Raw genomic sequence first — 24,233 nt, forward strand, 5'->3', positions numbered from 1 at the left:
CAAAGTTGAAGGTGACAGTGATGCCCAGGCACTTGGGGCAGTAACCCCTAAACTGTAGAAGTGGCTACAACAAATCTCTGGAAAGACCTTAGACATCTCAGTCCAGAAAGTGAAGCGCTATGACCTTCAAAATCCCAGGTCTATGGTAGACGACCCGAGCTTGGGTGAGAAGCCAACCTAATAAACTGCAAAAATGTACATATTTGAAGAGATGAACTGTCATTCATTCTTGCATGAGATTGTTTAATAGACAATTTAAAGTAATTGTCTCACTTTAATAGGGTATGCAGATGGATACTGTAGGGGGTAAACCACCTCCTGACAAAACTGATGTCAAAGATGTGCAACTCTGATCCAGTTAGACTCAATGCAGACAGTCGGCTGTGAATGTTTTAAACTAAAGCTACAGTCTGAAAAGTTCAAAGACAATGAGTGCAAAAAAACTACACAATTCTCTTTAAAAAGACATGGAATGAATGCTATGTTGTAAGCCCTTAGCTTTAATGATCACAGGGATTTCTGCTGATAAAAAATGGTTAAAATTCTCTCCATGAATTACTGATGTTTAGCCTTGGTCAAAAAAAGAAAACAACACCTCCATGTTCAAGTTTTCTTACTGTTCTTTTTCTCATTTCGACATGTTTAAATTTTGGGCTTTACAATGCTTTACAAATTTAAAAAATGTCTCTTCTCAAAGTCACTTTTCGGCCTTCTTATTAAGGTCCTACATACCTGGAAGAAGCTCCACTGGCAGTACATTGCAAAACACAATCATTATCGTACACATATCTCTCTCATTCTTTGGCTCTGAAAGCTTTTGGTGGTAACGCAGATTGACAAAAAACAACAAACAAAACCCTTAAAATCCCCAAATAGTTGTGTTTTCTGCAGGAATCCCTCTGCCCTATGTTGCAGTTGGACTGTGTAAATTTCTGCCCTCAGGATCCTCCTTCTGCGTCTGCAGAGCTTTTTGCTCCTCAGTAAAACACAGGAAAGGATGAGATCAGCTTAAGTGTCTTCATATCAACAGTTTCTAGTGACTAGCTGCTGCACTGAAACAGTTTTCTCTGAAGCTTGAAAAGCAGAGCAGAGATGAAGCAGAAGAAACTGGCTCGCTGCCCTTGGTTAATTCCTTTTAAGACCAACAGCATCAACTTTAATTGAGTGAGAGTTCTGTCTGACGCACTACTGGTGTTTAATGATTGATAAAACCAAACAATAAACCAATGGATGCTTACCGACCTCCTGAAAAGCCTTGAATTCAGTGCATCCTAATCCCTAAAGTCCACCTCTGGCCCATCACCTGCACTGATTCTGGCTTCCCTAATGCATGGCAGGTGGAGAGTAAAAAGTGCAATCTTTCTGTCCGGCAGAAAATTGCTGAAGATTAGGGGCATTAGAGTAGAGGAACTTTCCTTAGACTTTAACAGGCTTCTCTCCAGGTTTATATCATGATTGATTCTGTGCTCAGAGCTTTTTTATCAATCCATTAGAGCTCAGCCTGCTGCATGGCAGCCATCCAGACACAGGCATTAACATCCCATCACGCTTTGGAGACACAAGGAAGGTCAGTGGGATGGGAGGGGGCAGCGGAAACATCCACTGCGCCGTCAGTGTTATTTCCATGGAGCTCTGGTTCAGCCTACACATTTAATATTTAGTTGTTTGTAAGTTTGATCAAGACGGCTGTAATACTTACTGTTATTGCTTTAGATATTGAGTTGTATGAAGTAAAGCAGGACTGCAGGCTAGAGGACAACCCTTAATCTGTGGATCTATTTGGTGACTGTGTTATGAGTGATTAAAAAAAATAAAATAACAGTGACTCGTTTCCTAATCAGAGTTATTTCTGTGTTAGTCAACACCATACATGTTACAGATGATTTGTAGAACAAGTTATTACCCCTGGTGAATGCAAAAATGTTTTTCGATTAGTTGCATTGACTCGGTGCAGCGAAGTCGGGTTTTGGTTCAGCACATGGGGACAGCGTAATACTGAATACAAAGTGAGACATGCATATTTAAAAAGCTTTGAATTCATCATACTTTTTTAGCACAACTTATTCAGTGGTAAATTATAAGATGAATGAGCCGCAATCAATGAAATCCTCCCTCCTCCCTTGTTGAAGTCCACTTTCCAAAGCAACAGCATTTATCACTGCTCCGTCATGTTTGTTGGAATTGGTCCGCACGAGCTAAAGAAAGACTCTTAAAGGCTCATGTTTGATCTGTATATCAAACCTTTCAAGACATTTTACTAAGAAGAACAAAACAAACATTTAAAATCTCACCTCTAATCTTGTTGACTTGAAAGAAATTTGTAAGATTTCGCTCACACCGACCTAAAAAATGAAGCAGTAAAGCATTTAAAAAAACAAATCTGCTGTCATTGGGAAAAAAAACAAAAAAACAACTTGATTTGATTTAAAGTCAAACCAAACCTGGTATTTAAGGCAGTTTGTTACAATTTAGTCGTTTACATTTTGAATAAAAAACCTTCTTACTAAAACAGCTTTATTCATTAGTGGACTTTAAAAGTTGACCAATTTAATCAGAAATAATTATATGAAATGCAATGGTCTTCTTAAATTAAATATAAGAAGTGCTTCTGTTAATATGGTAACTTTCAGAGACTCACCGTTTTGCTGAACATCCTGTTTACGACCCCAGCTGCTTGGCTTGGTAAGTCAGTGGTAACTCACACAGATTTGATCCAAAATTAGTTATAGCTTTATTATAGTTATTTGATAAATTGCAATTTTCTTTAGACATACATAAATCACATATTTAGAATACATTTATGTAGCATCAAGAGAGATGCTGGTTGATGGGAGTTTTTGTTTTTCACCTGTAGTTTTACCTGTGCTTAAAATATGCCCTGTTAACATCTATCAGTCAGTTTGACTGTTCCGATCTTACTTTTACAAGAACACATACATCACTGTGAGGAACAGCTCATGTTTTAAAGATGCCTTCTAGTGGCAGGAAGTTATCTTAGATGCAAACTCTGCAAGGAGACACCAACATCAATCTTCTGAAGACCATCCATACATTCGGACAGCTGTCCTGCACAAAAAGATTTTATGTTTACTCCAGTAAACAAATCTGTAAATAAAAGATTTGGGAGATGTTAATTATTTTATTATTTTTTATCATATACCACGTACAGGCCACACCCATTCGGCATCATGATAACGGACTCGTCAAGATCATTGCAATCCCGGACAAACCCCCATGTTGTCAAAAATGATTAATTACAGGCCTTGGCAAGCGAAGGGGGACACCAGATAAAGCTAAATAAAAACTTTTATTTCCCAATTAAATAAACTTCAAGTATCTAAGTCTGCATAATTGCAGATGTGTGCATAAAGTTGAGTGAGGAAAGGTAATAAATATAGTGAATTGATATCCTCTGGCTTAGATAACAGCCAGTAGAAGAGATATCTCTAAATGCCTCCAGCTGCTTTTATACCCTCTAGAGGACTGACCAGGTCCACCCTGAGCTTGCTACACAGACACCGACACAAACCAACACAGCCCCAAAGGAGGTGGGAACTGTGACCGTGACAACACACAAAGCGGTAGCTTTAAAGTGTTTTATATTTTATGAAGTGTCACAGATGACCGTCATTGCTACACATGAATACGTGCCTGTTAAAGGGTATTGATCATTGAGCACATGTACCGTGGAATTGCCAGCTGTGAAGGCCACTGCTCAGAAAATAACCTTCACCTCTAGCGTGGCTAAGCAAAAAGATCAACAAACTCTTGAGAAAAGTACTTATGCTTAGAATCTTTTAATTTTACATTTATTTAATGCGGAAAAATAAAAAAATATTTTCAAACTGGCAATAATCCAGAAAGATGGAGGAAAACCCTTAAAAAAACAAAAGACGAATACTTTCGTCTTTTTTTGGCTTGTTCTTTTTCTTATTAAAATAATTTTTAAACCTTAACTGCTTAAAAAAGATTTGTGACAGAAAAATGCATCAGATGCTCCTGCTTAGTACACTACCTTCATGAATATCAGTTTTTCTGCAGTTAAAGGTGAACGCACAATCTGTGTGCATGTGTCTGTCGCCAGCTTGAAGTGTTGGAGACAGACCTGTAAACTGCTTTGAGCGTGAGGGAGGAAAAATAGCCTTAAATATACAGAACTCGTTAGCACACTGTAATTGCAATCAATCTTGGACAGATCTTCTCACCTCCAGGTTCATTTAGAAGCACACAACTCATGAATATGTATTTCCCATTTTCAGCCTCTCTTTGTCAAGAGTCTGACTTTTGACTTGAGACAGTAGCACTTCTTATCTAAGGGACCCTAGTTATCCAGGACCACTGATAACAAGAAATGCTCTCTAAAAAGGTCAACTTGACATGGACTATTAATTTTTTTCGCCTGCTTTCACCCCAAACTCTGACATTATCTAGAGTGGACCGTGATTACTTTTTGGTAAAATGAGAACCATCTCCAAAAAAAAAAAAAAAGTTATGAAATTGGTGGGTGGGTGGCTGAATTAATCACTCGAGGAAAATTAAACAGTTGCTCTGGCTGGGCGGGGGGGGGGGTCTTAGAGTGGGTTAATAATGCTTGTCCCCATACTTTAAATATTAATATCTCAAAGGAAATTAATTTATTTTATCTCACCCATTAGTAACACCATGTTCTTCTGAAGCTTCGGAATCACATGCCTGGGATTTAGAGTGATGTTGACATAAACTCTGTGCTGTTGGGTGGGTGTCTATCCTGAGACTGGGAGGTTGTGGGTTCAAATGCAGTCAGGCCATACCAAGGGCTTTGTGCCTTAGTGCCTGACACTCAGCATTAAGGAGGGGTTAAACCATCAAATGGTTCCTGAGCAAAGCTTTCACTGCAGCTCAACTCCCTTTCACAGGAAATGGGTCAAATGCTGAGAAAAAATTCACACAGCCAGGTTTGTGACGACTGATGGGACTTTAACTTCAGCTTTAACTAAGAAGTCAACCTCATGTCATGTCTGTTTGGCTGAATTCTGCGAGCAGGTAGGAAATTCATTCACTCGTTTTCCACTTCATCCCGTTCGTGGTCACAGGAGCAGTCGGTGTCTGTAGTATTGTCTGAAGGAGAACCGGTCTGTCATGGTACAAACCAGTTAGGAAAAATAACCACAAATTCAAAAGTCTAAAAAAAAAATTCCCTCACGGTTTCATCCACATCCTCCTGACTAGCAGCAATGCAAATTTTTCCTTCGTAGAGGACATTTCTAAACTTGAACATCTCCCAACCACTGCATTCTACTGAATGAACTTCTTTGGTATTTACAGACGACATTTGATGCTTTTCTATGATACTAAATGTGACGGGCTGGGGCTCTGGGAATTGTAGTTATATTTGGAAATGCAGATAATTTCCTTTAGCTCATTTGGTGTTTTACCCTATTTTTACCATTTCTTCATATGATAAGAATTAAATTGTATTATAAATGATAGAAAAGTATGTAAACAAGCTAAAATAAATGTAAACGTACATACTCTGTATGTATTATTCCTTTATTATTTGCATAACTCTGTTTTAGAATAAACGTTTTCACCTATGTTAAGTTATTTTTGTGTTGCTTGAAGCAAGAAAAAAATAGTTTCAGTAGAATTGAGTGCTGAGTCTTTTCTGTAGAAGATTTCTGTGCACGAACATTTGAGAGAAGCATCATGAAAATGGTGCTCTTCACAGTAGAGGAACAATGGACTTATTTTTATACAGAAGGCACAAAAGATGGCGTAGAGTGAAGCAGGGGCACGGGAAATGCATGAAATAGCTGAAGCGAAGCTGGACCAAAATGTTTTGTTTTTTTACTGCTGTGTGGGCGGCTTATGATAAACTCAGCTAAAAACACAAAGTACAGATGTTTTATGTTGCCTACGTGTAAAAAGCTTAAGGTAATAGAATAATAATTTAAAAAATATAGTTGGTTTCTAATTAGCACGTTTTAGATCAAATTTACATTTTTTTTTCTTATTTTATTTGCCTGAATGGTGTTAGTTTTGTCTGTTACTTGTTTTATCCTAAGAGAAAAAAGGCCTCTTGGATAACCTGAAAAAAAGCAACATTCTTGCTTCTGCTCTGTTTTTTTCTTATCGAACTGTCAGGACCAATCAAGCTGCATAGTCGTGTTCCTGTTTAACATTTACAATCAAGATGCACCCATCTGGTCCCTGAGAGAAACTGGAGAAAAAACCAACACTTTCCTCTTTTGTATCCTTTATAAAATACTTAATCAGTTTTTTTGTATTATTCTTTCAACATTTTGGTCCAGTAGAATGTAATAATGTGAGCTGTTTTTTGTGGAGTAATCTAGATTAAAAGAAGTTTATTGCGAAAAAACTGAGTAATTGACTGATTACTAATTATTATTTAATTACCATCAAACGTTCATGGGAATTGAAGGATTATTTTTATTTTAATCTTTTTCAACAGGTTGCAGAAATGCACATTCCTTGAAGCAAATAATATCTGAGTTTCGCACAAAATATTTGACTTTGATACAAGATGTACTTAAGAGTAAAAGTTATTTAGTCATTTGGTCTGTCAAACAAATAGGCTGCACTTTGTCTTGACTTTTGTTTTTCACCCTCGCACATTAGGTATAAATGGATTAAGGTTTGGACGATTTTTAATATTATGTCAAAACTGCCACACTTAAAAACTTTGTAATAAAAATCTAAACACCACACAAATATGTTTGAAGAGCCACCACGATCATCTTTTGATCTATTTTCAAAGCGTTCAGTGGTCTTTTAATTATGATGATGCCGTTTTTAGGCAAAATCAAAAAACCTGCGTTATTTTCTAGGACACAATTTCTGCAGAGCCGCAGAAGTTCATTAGAAATTCACCTCTGAGTTGGATGCGTCACTGCTGGCGAGGAGTTAAGAGCCGTTTGTTTTCTGTCATCAGAAAAATGCCACAAGAACATGTTAAAAATACCAAAAAAGATGTTTTTTCCTTGCAGTGGGTCTTTTAGCAAAATTTAACTGGTGCTTCATCACCCACTCTGATGAAGGTACTCGCAGCCTGGATGCGGACTTTTTATCTATTTAATCAGCAAATCTTTCTCAGGTTTTATTTTTTAATGGCCACATCTTGGCATCTTTCTCGTAAACCCTCAAAGAATGAGGCTGTCTCCTTTTATTGTGCTTTAGGTGGAGTTTGTCTGGGAAGTGTGGCAGGCTTATTGATTTCACTCTTTCTCAGTCAGAGCAGACTGACTCAGTGTAGGCGCTAATGTGTCCACTTTTATATTTTAACTGTGGTGGCTTTGCATTTAAATGGGCTACTAAATGAACAGTCTTTGACCAGAACATCATGTTATTTCCTGCTGTGTCTGACTCCTTTTTTTTTAATTCAATTAATTTCCAAAAGCACAAGATGCTATATGGCTCAATGGGTTCTGCAGAAATCAGCAAGAACATATGAGGTATTTGGTGGATATTCTTTCTTTGGAAGAGTCAAGAGCACACATGAAGGAAAATAGCTGTCAAAATCTTGTTTAAGTCAAGAAATCCACAAATCCATCAGGGAATAGACGTCTGGTTGCAATCTCCATTCTGTGGCAACATTCAGATGATGAGGTCAGAAGTTGCTAGGAAGATGGTTGATGCATACTGACTTTTATAAGCAGTAATACCACCTTTAAAACCACTAAATCACCTCTTTATCACCTTTAGAACATCAGACGTTACATTTTTAAATGCATCATCTTTTGTGATGTGACTCATTTTTGGTGTTTAAACAGGTGTCCCACTTGTTCCCCTCAAGGGCAATTTTTCAGCTAAGTTGCTGTATTTACCAGTTTTTTAGTTTCTCTGTGATCAATTCATCAAAACAAAAAAAGATCATTTGTTTATTTCAAGAGGGATTTTCGAGTTGAAAACGCAGAACTCTTAGATGTTAATTTCCTCTAGTATTTCCTTGACATTTACCCGTTAGCATACACTGTGTTCTCTATCACTTCTTTAATTTGCATGATTTAAATTTATCATCACTGTGAAAAGGATCCAGAGAGTTGTGAGCCTCGCAGATGTTTGATGATGATGATGTAAGTAAAAAATGTAATTCTTTATTTAGAGAAAGCTAGTGTTTTTTTTTTTCTTTTCTTTAGAATCTCTTGTCTACACAATTTGAGATCAAAGGGTTATTCACACTTATAGGAACATTTTTGCGACGGAAGAAGCAGTTAAGTAGTAAAAAGACAAAAATCGGCAATTAAAGTAAAACCAAAACGAACAGAGAAAAGGGAAATTTGGAAAAGTTGAGGCAAAGTCAGCTAAAAAGTGCAGGACACACTTGTGAAAGAAAAAAAAGGGTGAGATCACCTGAATGACTTGTAAACAAGGACAAAAACCGAGTGCAGGTCAGCCCAAGGTGGAGGGAGAAGAGCTTAACGACAGAATCTCGGCAGCGGGCTGGTACTTTTGATGAATGGAGGTCAGCCGGGGAGAAGAAAGCTACGTTGATAACAGCAGATGAACTGTGGGAAGAAACATAGACCTCATTCCTTACGGCTAAAGGGCCCCAAGAAACATCTGCGAGCCGTCCACTTCCTGTCCAGACAAAGCAGCAAAAGGAGAGTCTTCTTATAAATCCTATTTCTTTTCCTCTTCTCACTTAACTTAGTCCCTCTGAAAGGCTTGTGCTCGCAGGTGAGCGCCCTCATTAGACATTCTAACCAGGATTGTCGCAGTTTGCAGTCGATGTCGAAGTGTGATAGCATCATCTTTGATAACTGGCACTCGGTGAGGTGTGATCTCCCCATCAGGGAGGAACTGTTAGTTTTAGTTCTCTGTGGATTGGAGTCTGTCAGTGATGTCAGGGAGGAAATCTTCCAGCAGAACTTTTTGTCAGTCAAAACTCGACACAAAGAGTTTTGCTAGACAAGAGACTAATTTCAAGGTGAAAGAATATGTCTTCGCAATTCAGCAAGAAGCGTTCAGATTGATGGGCGGAAGTCCAACAGGGAAACAAAGGAGAGTGTTGAGATTTCTTCTCCTGGATAGCAGCTGTTGGCTGCAGCTGAGGCTCTTGCTGTTTCTTGCTTTTTGCTTCACAAACATTCTCTGCAGCAAAGTGAGAGGTGTGAGGCGGAAATATTGACAAGCTTGCCAACTGCAGAGAGGCAGTTTGAGCAAAATGGTGGTGAGAAAACTATACTGGAGGGGCTACACCTACTCACTTACCACCACACATTACCTTTGAAGGGATACTGGCTGTATTTTGTGATGTAATAGCAAGCATTAGGTATATTATTGAAAGTAAAAATACCTTTATGGTATTTTTTTCTGTCCAGTTTTTAACTGTCCAATTCAAACTTCATTTTTATCATCTTCTGATTTTTAAAGTAATAAGACCTGAACCTGAAGTCTACTGACGGTTGTATCAATGGTTTTTAAAAGACATATGTAGTATAGGATCAGTCCTCCTAGCCCAGGGGTCGGGAACCTATGGCTCGCGAGCCATATATGGCTCTTTTGATGGTCACATGTGGCTCGCAGACAAATCTTTAATTCAAATTGTTTTTCTTCATTAGACCAGTCCTTCTCGTGCGCGATGCGATGGCAGAGGCGCGCAGTAGTAGCGGTGCTTAGAGAGACAAATCTGCGCCAGCACAAGTATAAGTTTAAAATTGTCTATTAATTCACAGAGTTTGTACCACCCGGAAACCTGTGAATTGCCGTGCCTAAAACTGCGCGCTCCCGTCTCTGAGAAAGAGCGCGCAGTTGCGGGGACGGGATGTGTGAGGGAGAAAGCAGAGGGTGGGGCTGAGGTGTTGTGGGGACCGGCAGCAGGTGAATCGCGCAGGGATTGTAAATAGGTAAAACCCACTGCCTGTCACTCACTGCAGCGTGTGAATGTGTGTTTGGCTCCAGGTCCGCATGTGAGCAGTCTGTCTCACATCTACAAAACATTCATACCAACCTAAGATCACGTTTAAAGTCTCAACGCCTGCATGAAGCAGAAACTCACCACGTAAACCAGACTAGACCATCAGCAAAACTACCACGAGAAATACTAATCATTTATTAGAAACAGCATAACAATGTTATTAAAAAGAATCCACAGACTTATTGTACTTTAAAAATGTTGAAATTACATCAAATGCACACATTCACTTGTATTTTAGTTTTAAACATATTGTCGCGGACTGAGTTGGATGGCTGTTGGGCCGCGTTAAAAGTTCTGGAGTTCATGGAACGCATCGATCATGCAGAGATCTGATTGGCCCTCAGTTCTGTCGCTCAGCCTGTTGTTAGGTAGTTTGGACCAATGGGGTTCAGCTATGGGCCGAATAAGGGAAAGGGGAGGGCTGCAGCGGGAGCAGGGGAATATAAAGTTGGGAGACGCGCTCTCGTCTCGTCTCGGCGGGAGAGATTCAGGAGCTGCTGAATTAATTGTTCGGCGTTTGTTGTGGTCTGCAGTAACCCGAATAAAGAACCTTAAAAGAGGTTAAGTCTCCGTGCCTCAGTGTGGGAAAGGGACACTACATTATTGTATGGCTCTTTCGAAATTACATTTCAAAATATGTGGCGTTTATGGCTCTCTTGGCCAAAAAGGTTCCCGACCCCTGTCCTAGCCCAACAACAGCTGTGTTGTCTCCAGCAACCCCAAGACCCTAAAAGGGATTCAGCGGGTTGTGTGGATAGATAGATAAATGGATGGATAGACGAAAACACTCTGCACATGTAGTCATAGGGACCCAGTTAGGCAGGGCTAAATACTGTGGAAATATAACCCAAAATGTGATGTCCACAGACTTAGACAACAAGTCTTAAGAAGTTAGGTATAGAAGTCATACTTTGTGATCAGTTCATATGTTAGTGTTTTGTAAAGTCACAGCTACCAGTTTTCATCCATCAAAGACCATCTGGCCTATTTCTGTTGAATAGTTAACCTGCAGCTGGAAACAGGGCCTGGTTTTCTAATTCGTTACATCCTGTTTTTCTGCATTTTGTTGTCCCTTGGTCCAGAAAGTTTTGTTTGAATTTCTGCCGTTAAGCCACATTTCCTGCATTTTGGTTCTTTCTTCCATAAGAAAGAACCAAAATAATTATAATGTTACCAGCATGTAGAACATCTTAGGCTTTGCTGAGCACTCACAGGCTTTTGTCATTTTTACTATTTGAAATATTGATCTGCTTTTAACGCTGAATTTTACTGTATTTTCAGAACTGTAGGCTATTATAAATTATAAGGCACACAGTCAATGAATGGCCCATTTTCGAATGCATGTCATATATAAGGCATCCTGAATTACAGTATAAGGCCCATTAGGCGAAACAAAGGAATCAGAGATAAGTTTGTCAGTCAGACAGACTTTTATTAACGGCGTTCATAGTAACTCTAGGGCCAAATTCGAATTGCTTCCCTACAGCTTCTCCCCATTGCTCCAGTTGTTGGGACATTTGAAGCTGTAGTGGTGTCAAAAAATGTTTTTTAAGGAGGAGCCGTATCAACTTAGGGCTCGCTAACCCTCTGCCGCGTTGTGCTGGGACCCGGAGAAGAAACATAGATCTAATTTTATGGTTTTTATAGCGGTACTAATACACTTTACAGTAGTGTAGTAACGTCCGTATTTCAAGACATTATTTTTTCCATATCTCTCCACTTGGAGGGATGAATGTAAGGGTAGGGAGAAGCTGTAGGGTTAGGAAAGTAATTCAGATTCACCCTAGAACTTGTTCATAACATGCTACAGAGTAGCTACATTAGTATATGTTTATTCACAATAACAACCAACCAAACATTTACATAGAGCATCATGTACCTCTGTCTCAAATTCACTGCCATCAGTAAACAGAATTAATCCATCGGACGCTCCTAATGTATCTAAAGCTTTTAAGTGTGGCTCATTATGCAGAAATATGGTAGTTTGCTTTTTTGAATTAATCTTATTTATATTTGAATCTGTAAAAATTGTAAAAAGAATATATTTGTTGTCTAAATGTGTTCTATTTAATGGTTTTTCTGAAGAAAAAGAAATGTTGACACTTGTGAGAGTTGCTTATCTCATGGTTTATGTTTGTCTGGAGACGTTTGTGGGACAACAGCAAATGAACAAATCTGAACCCTTGTGTCTTCATGTAACAGTTGCGTTTGTGCTTTGTGTGCATTCATGCAGCTGTCTTTCCACTCATCCTCTTTCTGCTAGTTTGAGTTTTACACTCAGTGACAGATACAGACAGGCAGTGGAGGTGCTTCTCTCGGTCCCATCCCACCTCGCTTGGCTGCTCCTCTTCTGGTGCTGCTGCATGTTTACAGATCTGGTCCTGTTGTACAGACCCAGCAGGTGTGGCCAGGGTTCAGCAGTCTGGGCCAGGAACCAGATGGTTTCATGACTGAAGTACTCCATGCCTGGCTAACCTGCCAGCTCCGCATGTCCAAGGTCCACTCTGATTGATTCCCAGCCTTTCCACCTTGCTCTCCGGCTTCGTCTTACACCGTGGTTGTTAGGAGTCCAGAATGGGTCAGCCAGGCCTGCAGTGAGGTGTGTGCGCTGACATTTTACCTTGATGGAGACGACGTTAGTGCAAGATGGGAAGACGGTATGGTATTTTATTTTTAAATGTCAAGGCTCTGGCAAACTGTGTGGTTGGATTGTCAAGAAACTGTCCACCACGAATGCAGCAAATCAGAAAAATACTAAACCTTTGAAAAAATTTCATTGATATTGATAAATTGTTACTATGCAAGCATGTAGAGTTGCAGACACAATGCCAAGAATGTGCAGTATCACACAGATATGTATGAAAAACTGTCCATAACAAATCTCAACTACTGATTTTGACAAAATTGAATGATATAAGGCAGCAAAGCTGAAATATATAATTATTAATGGTATTTTTGATGTTTTAACATTTTCTTATAGCATTTTTCTGATGATGGAGGACACACATTAGGAAAAGTAAGCTTAAAATTGCATTGCTGCATATTTCTTTATTGAAATTGTTGTAAAACAGGAGCAGACGAAAACATTTAGTTTGAAGAACAGCGAATCTGTGACGTTGCTGGGCGGGTCACAAGCTTCCTGCTGTGCTCCATTCCGATGCATCCACTTGTAGACGACTAGAAAGCATGTACCGTACGTCTTGGTTTTCCACTCTCTGAGCAGTCATCCAGTACAACTGTACAGCTGGATAGCAACAATATTCCATTTTTGTTGCAATGGTAATGTAAGTTTGCGGTTGTGAAGGGCTTTAAGTTAGCGGGAGAGTGAGTAAACAGAGAGCTCTCAACAACTGGGAGGGAAATGAGGGACGGTTTGCTCTGCGTCAACGGTCCCGCCCACAACTCAGAGGTGAATTTCGAATGAACTATAATATCTCCTTAATGCCACAAAATACATAGTGGGAAAGTCTTTTCTTTTAATCTCTCCTGCCTCCATTGTTTCTTTACACATTCGTCTGCTCTATCACAGCATGACTCTCCACATCTTCCCCTCTTCTGCTATTTCCTCTTTAGTGGCCTGCTTTGTCTCTATCTGTTGATTCACAGTGGACTCTTGAGGGAATATTGATTTTTTTTTTCCCCCAGAGGTGACATTTGTCGTGTGCTCTCCCAAGTCATTGCTTTAATCACATGACTGGTCCTTCACACTTGAACTGAGTCAGATGGTAATTTCTCCAGTGGGAAACATCTCCTTTTCTCATCCAACATTAAAATGGTGAACACAGAAAAATGGCCTTCAAAGCCACACAATAATTAAAATACAGTTAAAACAAAACGTACAGACAAAAGGGAAAATAAAAGAAAAAATATAGAAGTAAAAAAATAAAACAATTAACTGGGGCCAATTAGACCCTTCTTATAAAAAAAAACAATTCTTGCCCCTTAAACTGTCTATTTAAATCAAACTTGATAGAGGAATAATTTTTGGTTCTTTCCTACTAAACGGAAATGTTTGTTAATGTAATTTAAAAAAAAGCCTCTAAAGTTTAGAAGTGAAATTACACTTTCCTCTTCCAAGTTAGTCTACAAACTAGCTGCATGAGTTTGTGTTGGACAGCTTCAGTGTTTTCTTTTCTTTGGATTTGATGCAACAGATGCTTAAAGTTAACACTTTAAAAAAAAAAAAAAACTCTGAATAAATTAAAAGAAATCATGTTCCAAAAAAACATAAAACATTTACATTTTTATGCAAAGACGATCCTAATGTTAATTGATTTGTTCTCTGCTCTTAATCTGACTAAATGAAAGGTATAGTGGTATACAAAGAAAGCTGGTTGGGATTAAACGTTTTTAAATTTTGTGTTGATCAATTTACTCATTGTTGGCTTAATGTGGCGAATGGATGATGGAGCTGTTGTGTTCTAGGCATTAGAACTTCAGATTTAATCAATAGTGGGCGATCAAAGCTGGTGGGGAGGGATTGTGGATTTCTGTCAGGAGATTAATACTTACAGAATGGATCTAAAAAGTCATTATACTCATTTCAAAACTGCGATAGTGAAGTGAACTGAAAGGGTAATGGTTATCGCCGGCTCCGCTGCCGTTTCTTGTTTTAAAAGAATCAATTTCCTTCCTTGATGCACTTAATTTACTTGCAGTCTCTGTTCTGTTTACCAGAAAAAGGCCTTCTGCATTGATTGTTGACCCTGGAGGCTCAGCAGAGGCCATCAAGTAAGAGGTTAGGGGTGAAAGATCAGTCAGTCATGCCTAGCTGAATCAGAAATCAGCTATTCTTGTCCAGAAAACATGTTTTACCTGAAATGTTGTAAATTAAATTAAATCAGTTTACCAAAGCTTATCTTTACTTAAAATAAACGTATCAGCATTTAAACAAAAAATAAATTAAACAACCCGAGATCCCCCTCTTCCTCTGTCCCTGGTGGTTGGATCCTCCCAATAAGCTTTTGCATAAGAGGCAGCTCCACCTTTAGCCACCTCTTCTGACCAGGAGGAGCTCCACAGGTAAGAAACCAGGAAGTCACTCACCAGGTGACTCAAGAAGTTAACAAACCTGAACATATCAGAAAAAGAAAACTAAATAACTTAAATCAACCTTATTGACATCTTTGATTTATTTTTCTTAAACCACATAGATCTAGATATCTTGATGTGAGGAATCGGAACCAAACTGCTCTGGTCTTGATTTATATGTCTACTTTCTCTTAACTAATTGGTCTATTTTCAGTTTGTCATTGTTCATTATGGTTTTTGCTTTATTATTTTTATGAAACCAGCAGATTATTTGCATCTAGGTTTCTTTGTCAGTCATCTTATTAGGCCAGTACTTGGTTCCCCTCATCCAGCGTTGCTGAGGCAGCTAATTGGTTCTGCTGGAAACACAATGTTTTATGTGTTCAAGGTTCCTTTGTTTACCTGGGATTGGACCAAAGTAGTCCTTTCATTCAGCCTTCTTTTCTGGCAAACTCATAACCAATTTTCCCTGCATAACAGTGCTGTTGTTTCACTGACATCAAACACTCAGCCAAAATCAATTCCTGCTTTTATTGGGCTGCTCAGGAGAAAGCCCATTCTGAAGATCAGTCATTGTTTCATGTGTTTATTTTTCTATCCATATGAGTGTCTGGCATGGATATAATGGCATATTTACCCCACAGTCCCATATTTCTTTGAATTAACCACCTCAGAGAGCAACACAGAACAGGACTTTGCTTTTGGCATCTTTATTGTAAACTTAAGAAGATTTTTAACAGTTTTAGGTAATTTCTGTTCAAAGTAACAAAAGTGATCCATCAGCTCATGTCAGTCATTAACAGGAAAGTCCCATCATGCATCAGGGTTTTCTCATTATGAATTGATTCAGTCATTTCAGTGAATATTTTGAAAAAATAATGACAAATACAACTTGTCAATGCAGATGTTCTCATCTTAAAAGAATCAAAATCTCAAATGTTTTGGTTGATTTGTGGACTGTATGTGAAATATTCATGAAGCCACTATAATCCCACCCATGGACTTGACCATTGACATCTCAAAGCCTCAAGCTGAGCATTTGGTCTGGCTATTTTTTGCAGGTGGACGAGCTGTACAGAAAGATGGAGTCACTGAGAGCCTGAGGGCATGCCAGGTTTACTCAGAAAAGCCAATTTTGTTCCAAAGTAAAAATGGACCAATGTGACTCTGGAAGACTTGCAGTAAAAATAAAGAACTAAACATTTCTGCTTTAACACAGCAGGCTATTAGGACTCATCCTTGGTCAAGTGGCCGTCCAGTGAACTGCTGACATTTTTTTGTGAAACTTTTTTTGTCCTAAGAAATGGTAACTCTCCATTTTTGTAAGTGGTTTTTAATTCAAAACATTATAAGGACATTAGGAAGCATTTGGGGTCCAGAATTTTGGCCAAACAAAGAATGGATATTTCTATAATAATTGACTCACTTTCATGTTATGCTGTTAATTTCTGATTTTAATGTTTCTGAAGAGTTTCTAATATATTAAACTTTTAACATGTAAGTATAGAGCATTTTACTTCCTTAATAGTCACATTTTATCTCCATCATCTGTATGCTGGAAGCTCTTGATGATCTCTTTAGTTTTAAACTTGGTCTCATTCAGTTCAAATGCAGGTTTATATAAAAGTTATGTGGAAGTAATCGACGTCTGTCAGGGTTTAGGAGCTTAAAAATAAATACATCATATGTGTCAATAACTAAAGACAAGATGGGAGGAAAAAAATCACATTTTGGAAACAAGAAACACCCCACAATACTTTCGCAGGAAATACTTTCTCAAGAAAATAAGATAGATGGATGGACATGTTCTTGTTTATTTTCTGTACAAGTAAAAAAAGGCTTGTACAAATATTTAAAAAAAAAGTTTTTTCTGAAATTTCTGAATTGTGAAGCTGCTGCATTGTAGTGTCAGAGTCCTGCTCATCTATATGTTGAGTATTTAAACATTCATTCAGGTTTTTCCTTTACAATCACATGGTGCCTTCATATAAAGCAATAAAAAGCTATGGTATCATACATTGTGTAATAAAGTAATGTACATACTTTTCTTTTAATATCCATTTTTAATTTGTGCTAATTTACAAAAAAATGCTCTTGAGAAAAAAAAATGTATATATATATTGCTAATGAAATGCAGCCGCTCAGGTTTAAAGTGAATAATGTGGCCTTCAAAAGTCTACTCTGAAGCATTCTTCAATGATTTCCTGATGGGGGATTAATGCCCACAATAATAGTCGTCTATGCAAACAACATTGTCATTAACATTATGCTGCCTAAATGCTTTTGCTCTCCTATTGAGTCACCGGGGCTCGGCAGCATTTTTCCTTTTTAATGGATGCTGAAACGTTCATGCGTGTTGCTGTGTAAAACTGAGGGATTTGAATGGGATGCAGTGTCTTTCAAATTCAGCCTGGCTGTGACCTATGGTTGACTATTGTATTCCATACAGGTTTATTGGCTGATTCTTGTTGTATGCCACCTTGTCAGGAAGCTCTGGAATCGAGTTGAGTAAAGAAGTCTGCAGGCCGCTGTGATTACTATCAGGGGAACTGTGCGTAATGACCTCTTCTGCTCAATGTCTGCCAAAGCTGTTTAATCACGATGACAGACTTTTGTCTGGAATCCAAACTCTTGCAAGTTTATAAGATGTAACATCAATGCAGTAGTTTGCTTTGCCCAGCTTAATACTGATGGATTTTCATTATTTTGTAAAACATACATAGGTGTATTTGGGATAATAAGGTTTGTAGATGGATACAGTGAAGTGAAAACTCTCATTTTATTTTTTGTTTCAGATAATTCCTGCAAAACTCATCAGGACGTCTGTATATCAGAACGCAAGCGATCTAAATAAGAACTGGAGATGTTAAGCAAGTTTACAGTGGTAACAGTTGACAGATTCCTGCTAGATCCCTATAAAGTGTGCAATGTGTGAACATAGTTCCAGATTGTGTTGTTTTCATGAAAAAACAAATGGACACTTGTATTCTGTTATTAGACATTAAACAACATTATTTGTTAGGAGGGAATGACTATTTAACAGCGACTTAAACGCACTGTTCTCAATTTATCATCTGTCCCACTTTAGTCATGTACAGGAAGACTATTTCAACACATTAGATGGACTAGACGAGGAGAACATCTATCCTTTATTCATAATTTTTTTTATAGAGCCTCACAAATTTCGGAACACCGAATGTTAAACTACATAGCCTTTTCAGAACCTTTTGAGTTTGTTTGCTGAACACAAATAGTCCTGCTTACTTTCAGAGATTATGGAACTCCTAATTTGGCTGTAATACTTTATTGTATATTATTTCAGCTTCTTAGTTTGTTCTTCAGGTCATAAAAAGATACTCTTAATAATATATCAGTTGTGTCTCTCTTAAAGATCCACACCAAAAATTGTGTTTTTGTTGTGTTTAACATGACTTGAGGAATTCTTCTGATAATGGAGGACATAGTTCAAGAAAAATGAGCTTAAAATTACATTTCTGCATATTTCTTAATTCAAATCGCTATGAATCAGGAGCAGACAAAAAAACGATGGTTTAAAAAATATCTTATTTGTAATGATGAAAATATGTTTTCAATGATATGTTACTTTCTTAAAAAAAACTATTTTTGAAGAGGTGAGATATCCTCTGTAAACTGTTTCCGCATTTTTCTTTGATTAACTGCACAAATGTGGTTTTCTGGCAACAACTAAAACATTTTTTGACTACAGCTCATCATTCTGACATGCAACATAACCTTTGTCCCTAAAGCAAATGCTAAGTCTTAAACATTAGATTATATAACAACAGATTTGGTTAATTGTGCTTAATCTGCTAACCTTTAGCTTCTGAACTAGAATAAAGTTGTATAAATCATTAAATGAGTATGGAGATGAATTAATTCTTAAATGAGTTAAACGTGCATTCATGAATAGTAAATGAAGACTAAAAGAAGGCAGACATGCAGGCTTTAAATTTGAATGGAAAATTTTCACACTGACCTCATTGTTAGGAAAAAAGAACACATTTTGAAATTGTGAAACACTAATGATCCCTCCAATTAAAGGGGACATTTAAGGGGCTAGTTAGTCAAATATCTGCTTTTAATATTGGAAAATTACTGTTTTAATTGTTTCTGATTAATTGATTGTATTTCATATCCGTTTTAATAACCCTTGGTGATGGAAACTTTATTGTAAAACAGTCTGTTTCAACCATTTATTAATTATTATTATTCCTTTTTTTTAAATAATTTCCTTAAGACATGTAACAAACAGCTAAAAAAATTGCAGAAGCAGAGTTAGAAGATGCCCTGCAACCCACTACTTTGATGAGCATGCAGGTTGTTTTTTAATTTATTTATTTCTTCTCGATAAAGACAAGTTTTTAGAACAAAATACCGTAATTTCCGGACTACAAGCCGCTACTTTTTTCCTGCGCTTACAGCCTTGCGGCTTATTCAGTGACGCGGCTAATTTATGGATTTAATTGGCGGCCGCCATGTACGTACTTTCGAACTCAGTGAATAGTTTGAATTCTCTATCTAACACCAAGCTCAAGGCATTTTTATTCAACACACCTCTTAGCCAAACAGCATGGAATTGACTTCAGGTCTTAGACACTTCAGTCATGGTTCAACAAAATGAAACACGCATGCCCGGCCGCATCCCAGAATCCTTTGGGGCCATTAGACCCAACGTGCACGTGATCGCCGCTACAATATGATGAAGCTTTCAAGTTAAAAGCAATCGTTAAAAGCAGCGTAAAAAAGTCCACCGTCACCAACGGGTTTGGCTGCGTGACGGAGAGAACAGCGCATGGAGTGAATGTACACTCCATTTACGGTTTCTAAGGAAACCGTAAAAGCGGAATTTTGCTTTGAAAAACTCACAGCCTCCGTGTGAGCTGGAGACATCTTCTCCTGCTGATTGAGCTGCGGGGCCGATGGCAGTCTGAAGGCTCCCACACGTAACAACGCACCCGCCCCTCATACACAAAACGTACAGTATTAAGTCCGATTGCTCTGCACAGAAACTATTTGCTCCATCCACCGGCGCAATGGGGACGAAGTGCTCCTCCTTGAAGCCGCCCTGGCCAGAGGTGTCGGAGTAGATAGGAAGGGGAGACAAGGAGCCCGCGGGGCGGGAGCGGAGCGCAGAGGCGTCCGCGGAGTGCAGAGGCTTCTGAATTCTGACGCACGCGCCGCACTGAGGCGCGCGCTTTTCAGTCGCCGCTGCTGTATTTTACCGGTGTGTTTTTTTAACCAGCCCTGTTACTCCCATAACGCTGCTGCGACACAAGCGGAAGGAGAGCTTTTCCCGTTCACCCCTCCATGCACTGCTGCTACTTGCTCATTCTTAAACACATACAACAGTGTGGCGAGCCGGGCGTTGGCCCCGCCTTTAGCCCCTAAGACTCATGGGAAATGTGGAATCGCGGATGTAAATTTCCTCATTATAACTGAGGGATGTAATGTTGATTATATGGTTACTGTTTGTAATTTTATGTATGATACCTAGATTGTCAATAAGTAAAAAAAAAATGAAATAAAAACACCATAACTGAGGAACTTGTGAACAGAATAGAGGTCCATGCTGTTTGACAGATGTCGGTACACTCTAAAACATGAGCCAGAGGCAAAGCTGGCACCACCCACAATGTGCTAATGAATTGCACTCACTCTGGAATACTGGCCGTGATCTGTCAGGACGACAATATCGCGTAACACATGCGCGGCTTGTACTCTAACGCGGCTTGTGTATGTGTAAAAGCAGTCAAACACGAAAATGGGTGGGTGCGGCTTGTAATCGGGTGCGCTTTGTAGTCCGGAATTTACGGTACAATATATTTTTTCTTGCCTCTTAATGTCTCCGACGACACAGTTGATGAGTGTGCATAAAGCTGACAAGAGTGCTGTTTTTTTCTGTTTTGCAGATTGTTTATGTCGATGGAATGGAGGAAGGCGGCCGGGAGGCCTGTGTTCCTGGTTTCCAGGTCAAAAACTACCAGGTGGCCTACAATGGACCTTTTCTGAAAGACCAGCCTCTAATACAAGGTCAGTGGAAACGCTTGAGAGCAGAATTTTTACAGAACAGAAATCTGTCAGCTTGTCTGGTTTGTAGAGAAAATGCACCCAAGTATTACTGTCAAGGTGAAACAGGTGTTTCAGCTGGTTTGGTTTGTTTTTCACAGTTGAGCAGAATTCATGTCAAACTCGACGTGGCAACGAAATATAGCTGAATGAATCCACCGCCTCAGTTGCAAAGAAAACAAAAGGTTTCCTTCTGTCTGCTAATGAATTATTCTCCTTGACTAAATGATATTTGCAAGCCCCTCTTTTATTCTTTGTTTTGCTTTGTTCCACTCCTAAAACGAGCTTGGGGGTGCTTGTTCAGATATGCATCTGCTTAGTAGTTTGTTGGATTCCTGTCTCGGTGCAGCGGTTACCGTGAAAAGACTGGGACTCTAGCTCCAGCAGCCCCTGAGTCTTTGTAAAGCACGCCTGTTTGATCTCAACAGATCCATTATCAAAACGTGAGATTTACCAAGATGTAAAAGCTGAAGCTTGGTTTACAGCTGTGAGTTCTTTGGTGCTCAGTTCCATTTCTTTACCACCGTAAATCAGCTTCACTGCCTTTCTGTTAGCAAGGTGTCCACTCAAATTCTCCACCATCTCCTGGATTGCACCATTTCGGTCACAGGTCCATTCCCAACTCCATATTGCTGCCACAACTTATTGGTTGTGTTCTCTCCTGTGGAGAACTACTGCAGCAGTTCCTATCCGTGCACCTCCTTTTTATCTTGACGGAGATCAGCAATAATGTTGGCCAGCGAGCAGCTTTCTCTCAGGGGGCTGAGAGTTATGGCATCTGACATGTTTTTCCACAGAAATCGACAAGGTGCCGACAGCTAGCAGCAGTTTTATTGCTGAATCAAGTCAAGCTTTTTATTTATTTATTTATTTATTTACCTAATAACTCATTGACTTTTTTCATCCCACTGTTTTCATTTGGTCTGAGGTGAGATAATACTGCTATTCCAAGTAGGGATGATTTAGTTTATTAATGCACGCTCCCATTTCTAGTTAAACTGTTCTTGGAGCTGTTCTCGATACAGAACAAACGTTTCTTCTGCTGCACCTGCCTGACAGGCGGCTTTTCCTATTGAAAATACATGCTTTCCTGCCTAGACAGCAAAATATGACAAATCTGTGAATTTTGCCTTCAATCGTCTTTCTTCTTTTTCAGCTTTATTGTACTTGATTTGGTCAGCCAGTGAGGCATTTTGTCATCTGGAGGTTCAGTGGTGCGTGCAGTCAGAGACAGAACTCCGTTCTGCCTTATCGCTCTGCAGAGGAACAACAGAGTGGTTCCATTAGCTTCAATATGCTCCTGTCAGCAGAAACACCTTTCACTATGGCGGGGGTCCCACTGCTTACAGCTGCTAACCCAAAAACGCACAGCCATGCATTAGCCTCATGCATACTTGCAGATTTATACACACTGGCAATAACTTAGATGCATTCATCTTTAAACATTCTGGAGATCATAATCTTGATTTATCTCCAGAAGACAAATATATTTAAGGAAGTTTGAATTTTATTTTCCTTTTCTTGCACAAAAACTTTTTTTCCTTGTGAGTAGGAGCTTCAAAGAAAGCAAATGATGGTCATAAATACGGGCTAGGAATTGCACAACGTTTGCAGTACTTCAAGGAGCAATTACAATACAGTGGCATAGGTTTGTTGTTTACATTTCTGGCAGCGTATGTGCTCTTATGTCTGTGTTAGTGCAATGTCAGGTGGAGGGGGAACCATTTGTTAATTTGACACATTCACCAGTTGTTGGTTTTCGAAGTAATCATTGATGTTATTCAATCGTCTCACTAACCATTTTTGTTGCGTTTGAACAAATTGAGAGTGTGAGTGGGAATCATTCAGTGCCAGAGGCTGCAGCTGGGCTCAGTGACACATGCAGATTTATGTTAATTCTGCTCAGCCCTGTGCCACCTGCTGTAGACCTCCTTGTGTAATTACCAGTGGAGGGGCGGTCTGTTAGCTAGAGATACCTGTTGGCGCAGACCTGTGTTCAAGGACATCCATCTCAGCTAATGGCCATATCTGCAAAACAAATGCAAAACCAAACAGTGCTGACAGTCACTCTTTTCTGCTCCTGGTAACATTGCTATTTTCTCCTCATCTGTTGGCTATTGATTCAGCTCTGTCTTTCGTCTATTATCTGTAATCGCCTCTTTTAATTCTCCCTCTCTTAAACTATCATTAAAAAAAGACATGTTGAATGGAAGTGCTTAAAGAAAGGCTAATGCAGAGCTTCCAAGAAAAAGACCATACCATTGTTTTTGCTTTTGTCTCAAGAGCAAATCTTCCATCAACGAGTTCAGTTGCACTGTGCCAGCAATTGTAAAAAGGCTGCTCCCAGTGATGCTACAACTTCTCAGAACTTGTCTGAAACAATTTTATCGCTCACTCACTCATTTCTCATGATTCTTGGTAAGAACCAAACACCAGAGTGCGTTGCCAAATGTTGAACTTTGGGATTCACTACCACATAAGTAACCAAGTTGAGTCCTCCTACCCCAGAGGGGTTGAAGAATCTAGGGTCTTGTTCTCCAGTGATGGAAGATCGAAGCACAAGGTTGACTGATTGGAGCGGTGTCCGCTTTTATACGGTCGTTGTGACGGTCAATCATGGTAAAGAGAGAGCCGAGCCAGAAAGCAAAGCTCTCAATTTACTGGTGGATCTTTGTTCCAGTACTCACCTTGGTTCATGAGCTTCTGGGTCATGTTTGAAAGAATAAGATCGCGAATTCAAGAGGCTGAAATGAGCTTCCTCTGTAGTGTGGCTGGGCACTCTCTTAGAGAGAGGGTGAGAAGTTCAGCCACCCGGAATGAGCTTGGAGTAGAGCCGCTCCTCCTCCACAACCAAGACGACCTCAAGGTGGCTCTGGCATCTGGTCCCGATACTGACACCTCCCTGGGGTGGTGTTCCGGGCACATCCCACTGGGTGGGGATGCAGGGGAAGACCCAGGACACGCTTGAAAGACTCTCTATTCTGTTTGGTACACCTCAGAGTCCCCTCCAGAAAGGCTGGAGGAAGTGGTCGGGAAGACAAAAGTCTGGGGATCTTTGCTTAGACTGCTTCCACAACAACCTGCTGCCGAATCAAGCATGAATTGATGAGCCTCTTGTAAATTGATATGTACTTTTATTGTCACGACAGGTGACTTCATGTTGATTGATTGGGAAAAATATCAGAGAAGTAGAGATGTA

At 39.3% G+C, this 24,233-nt stretch overlaps 1 protein-coding gene across 1 annotated transcript in view; it reads left to right on the plus strand.

Moving 5' to 3' along the window:
• Window positions 1-24,233, plus strand: part of LOC144992519 (cadherin-13-like) — a 149,438-nt gene that overhangs the window by 75,209 nt on the left and 49,996 nt on the right. Inside the window, exon 2 of the mRNA XM_078949219.1 lies at window positions 20,878-20,998. Coding sequence (XP_078805345.1) covers window positions 20,878-20,998 — 121 coding nt within the window. The remainder of the gene's footprint in view (window positions 1-20,877; window positions 20,999-24,233) is intronic.

This window comes from Oryzias latipes, chromosome 6 (genome assembly GCF_053564925.1).
Source record: "Oryzias latipes strain Hd-rR chromosome 6, Olatipes_Hd-rR_3.1".
Lineage (NCBI taxonomy): Eukaryota > Metazoa > Chordata > Actinopteri > Beloniformes > Adrianichthyidae > Oryzias > Oryzias latipes.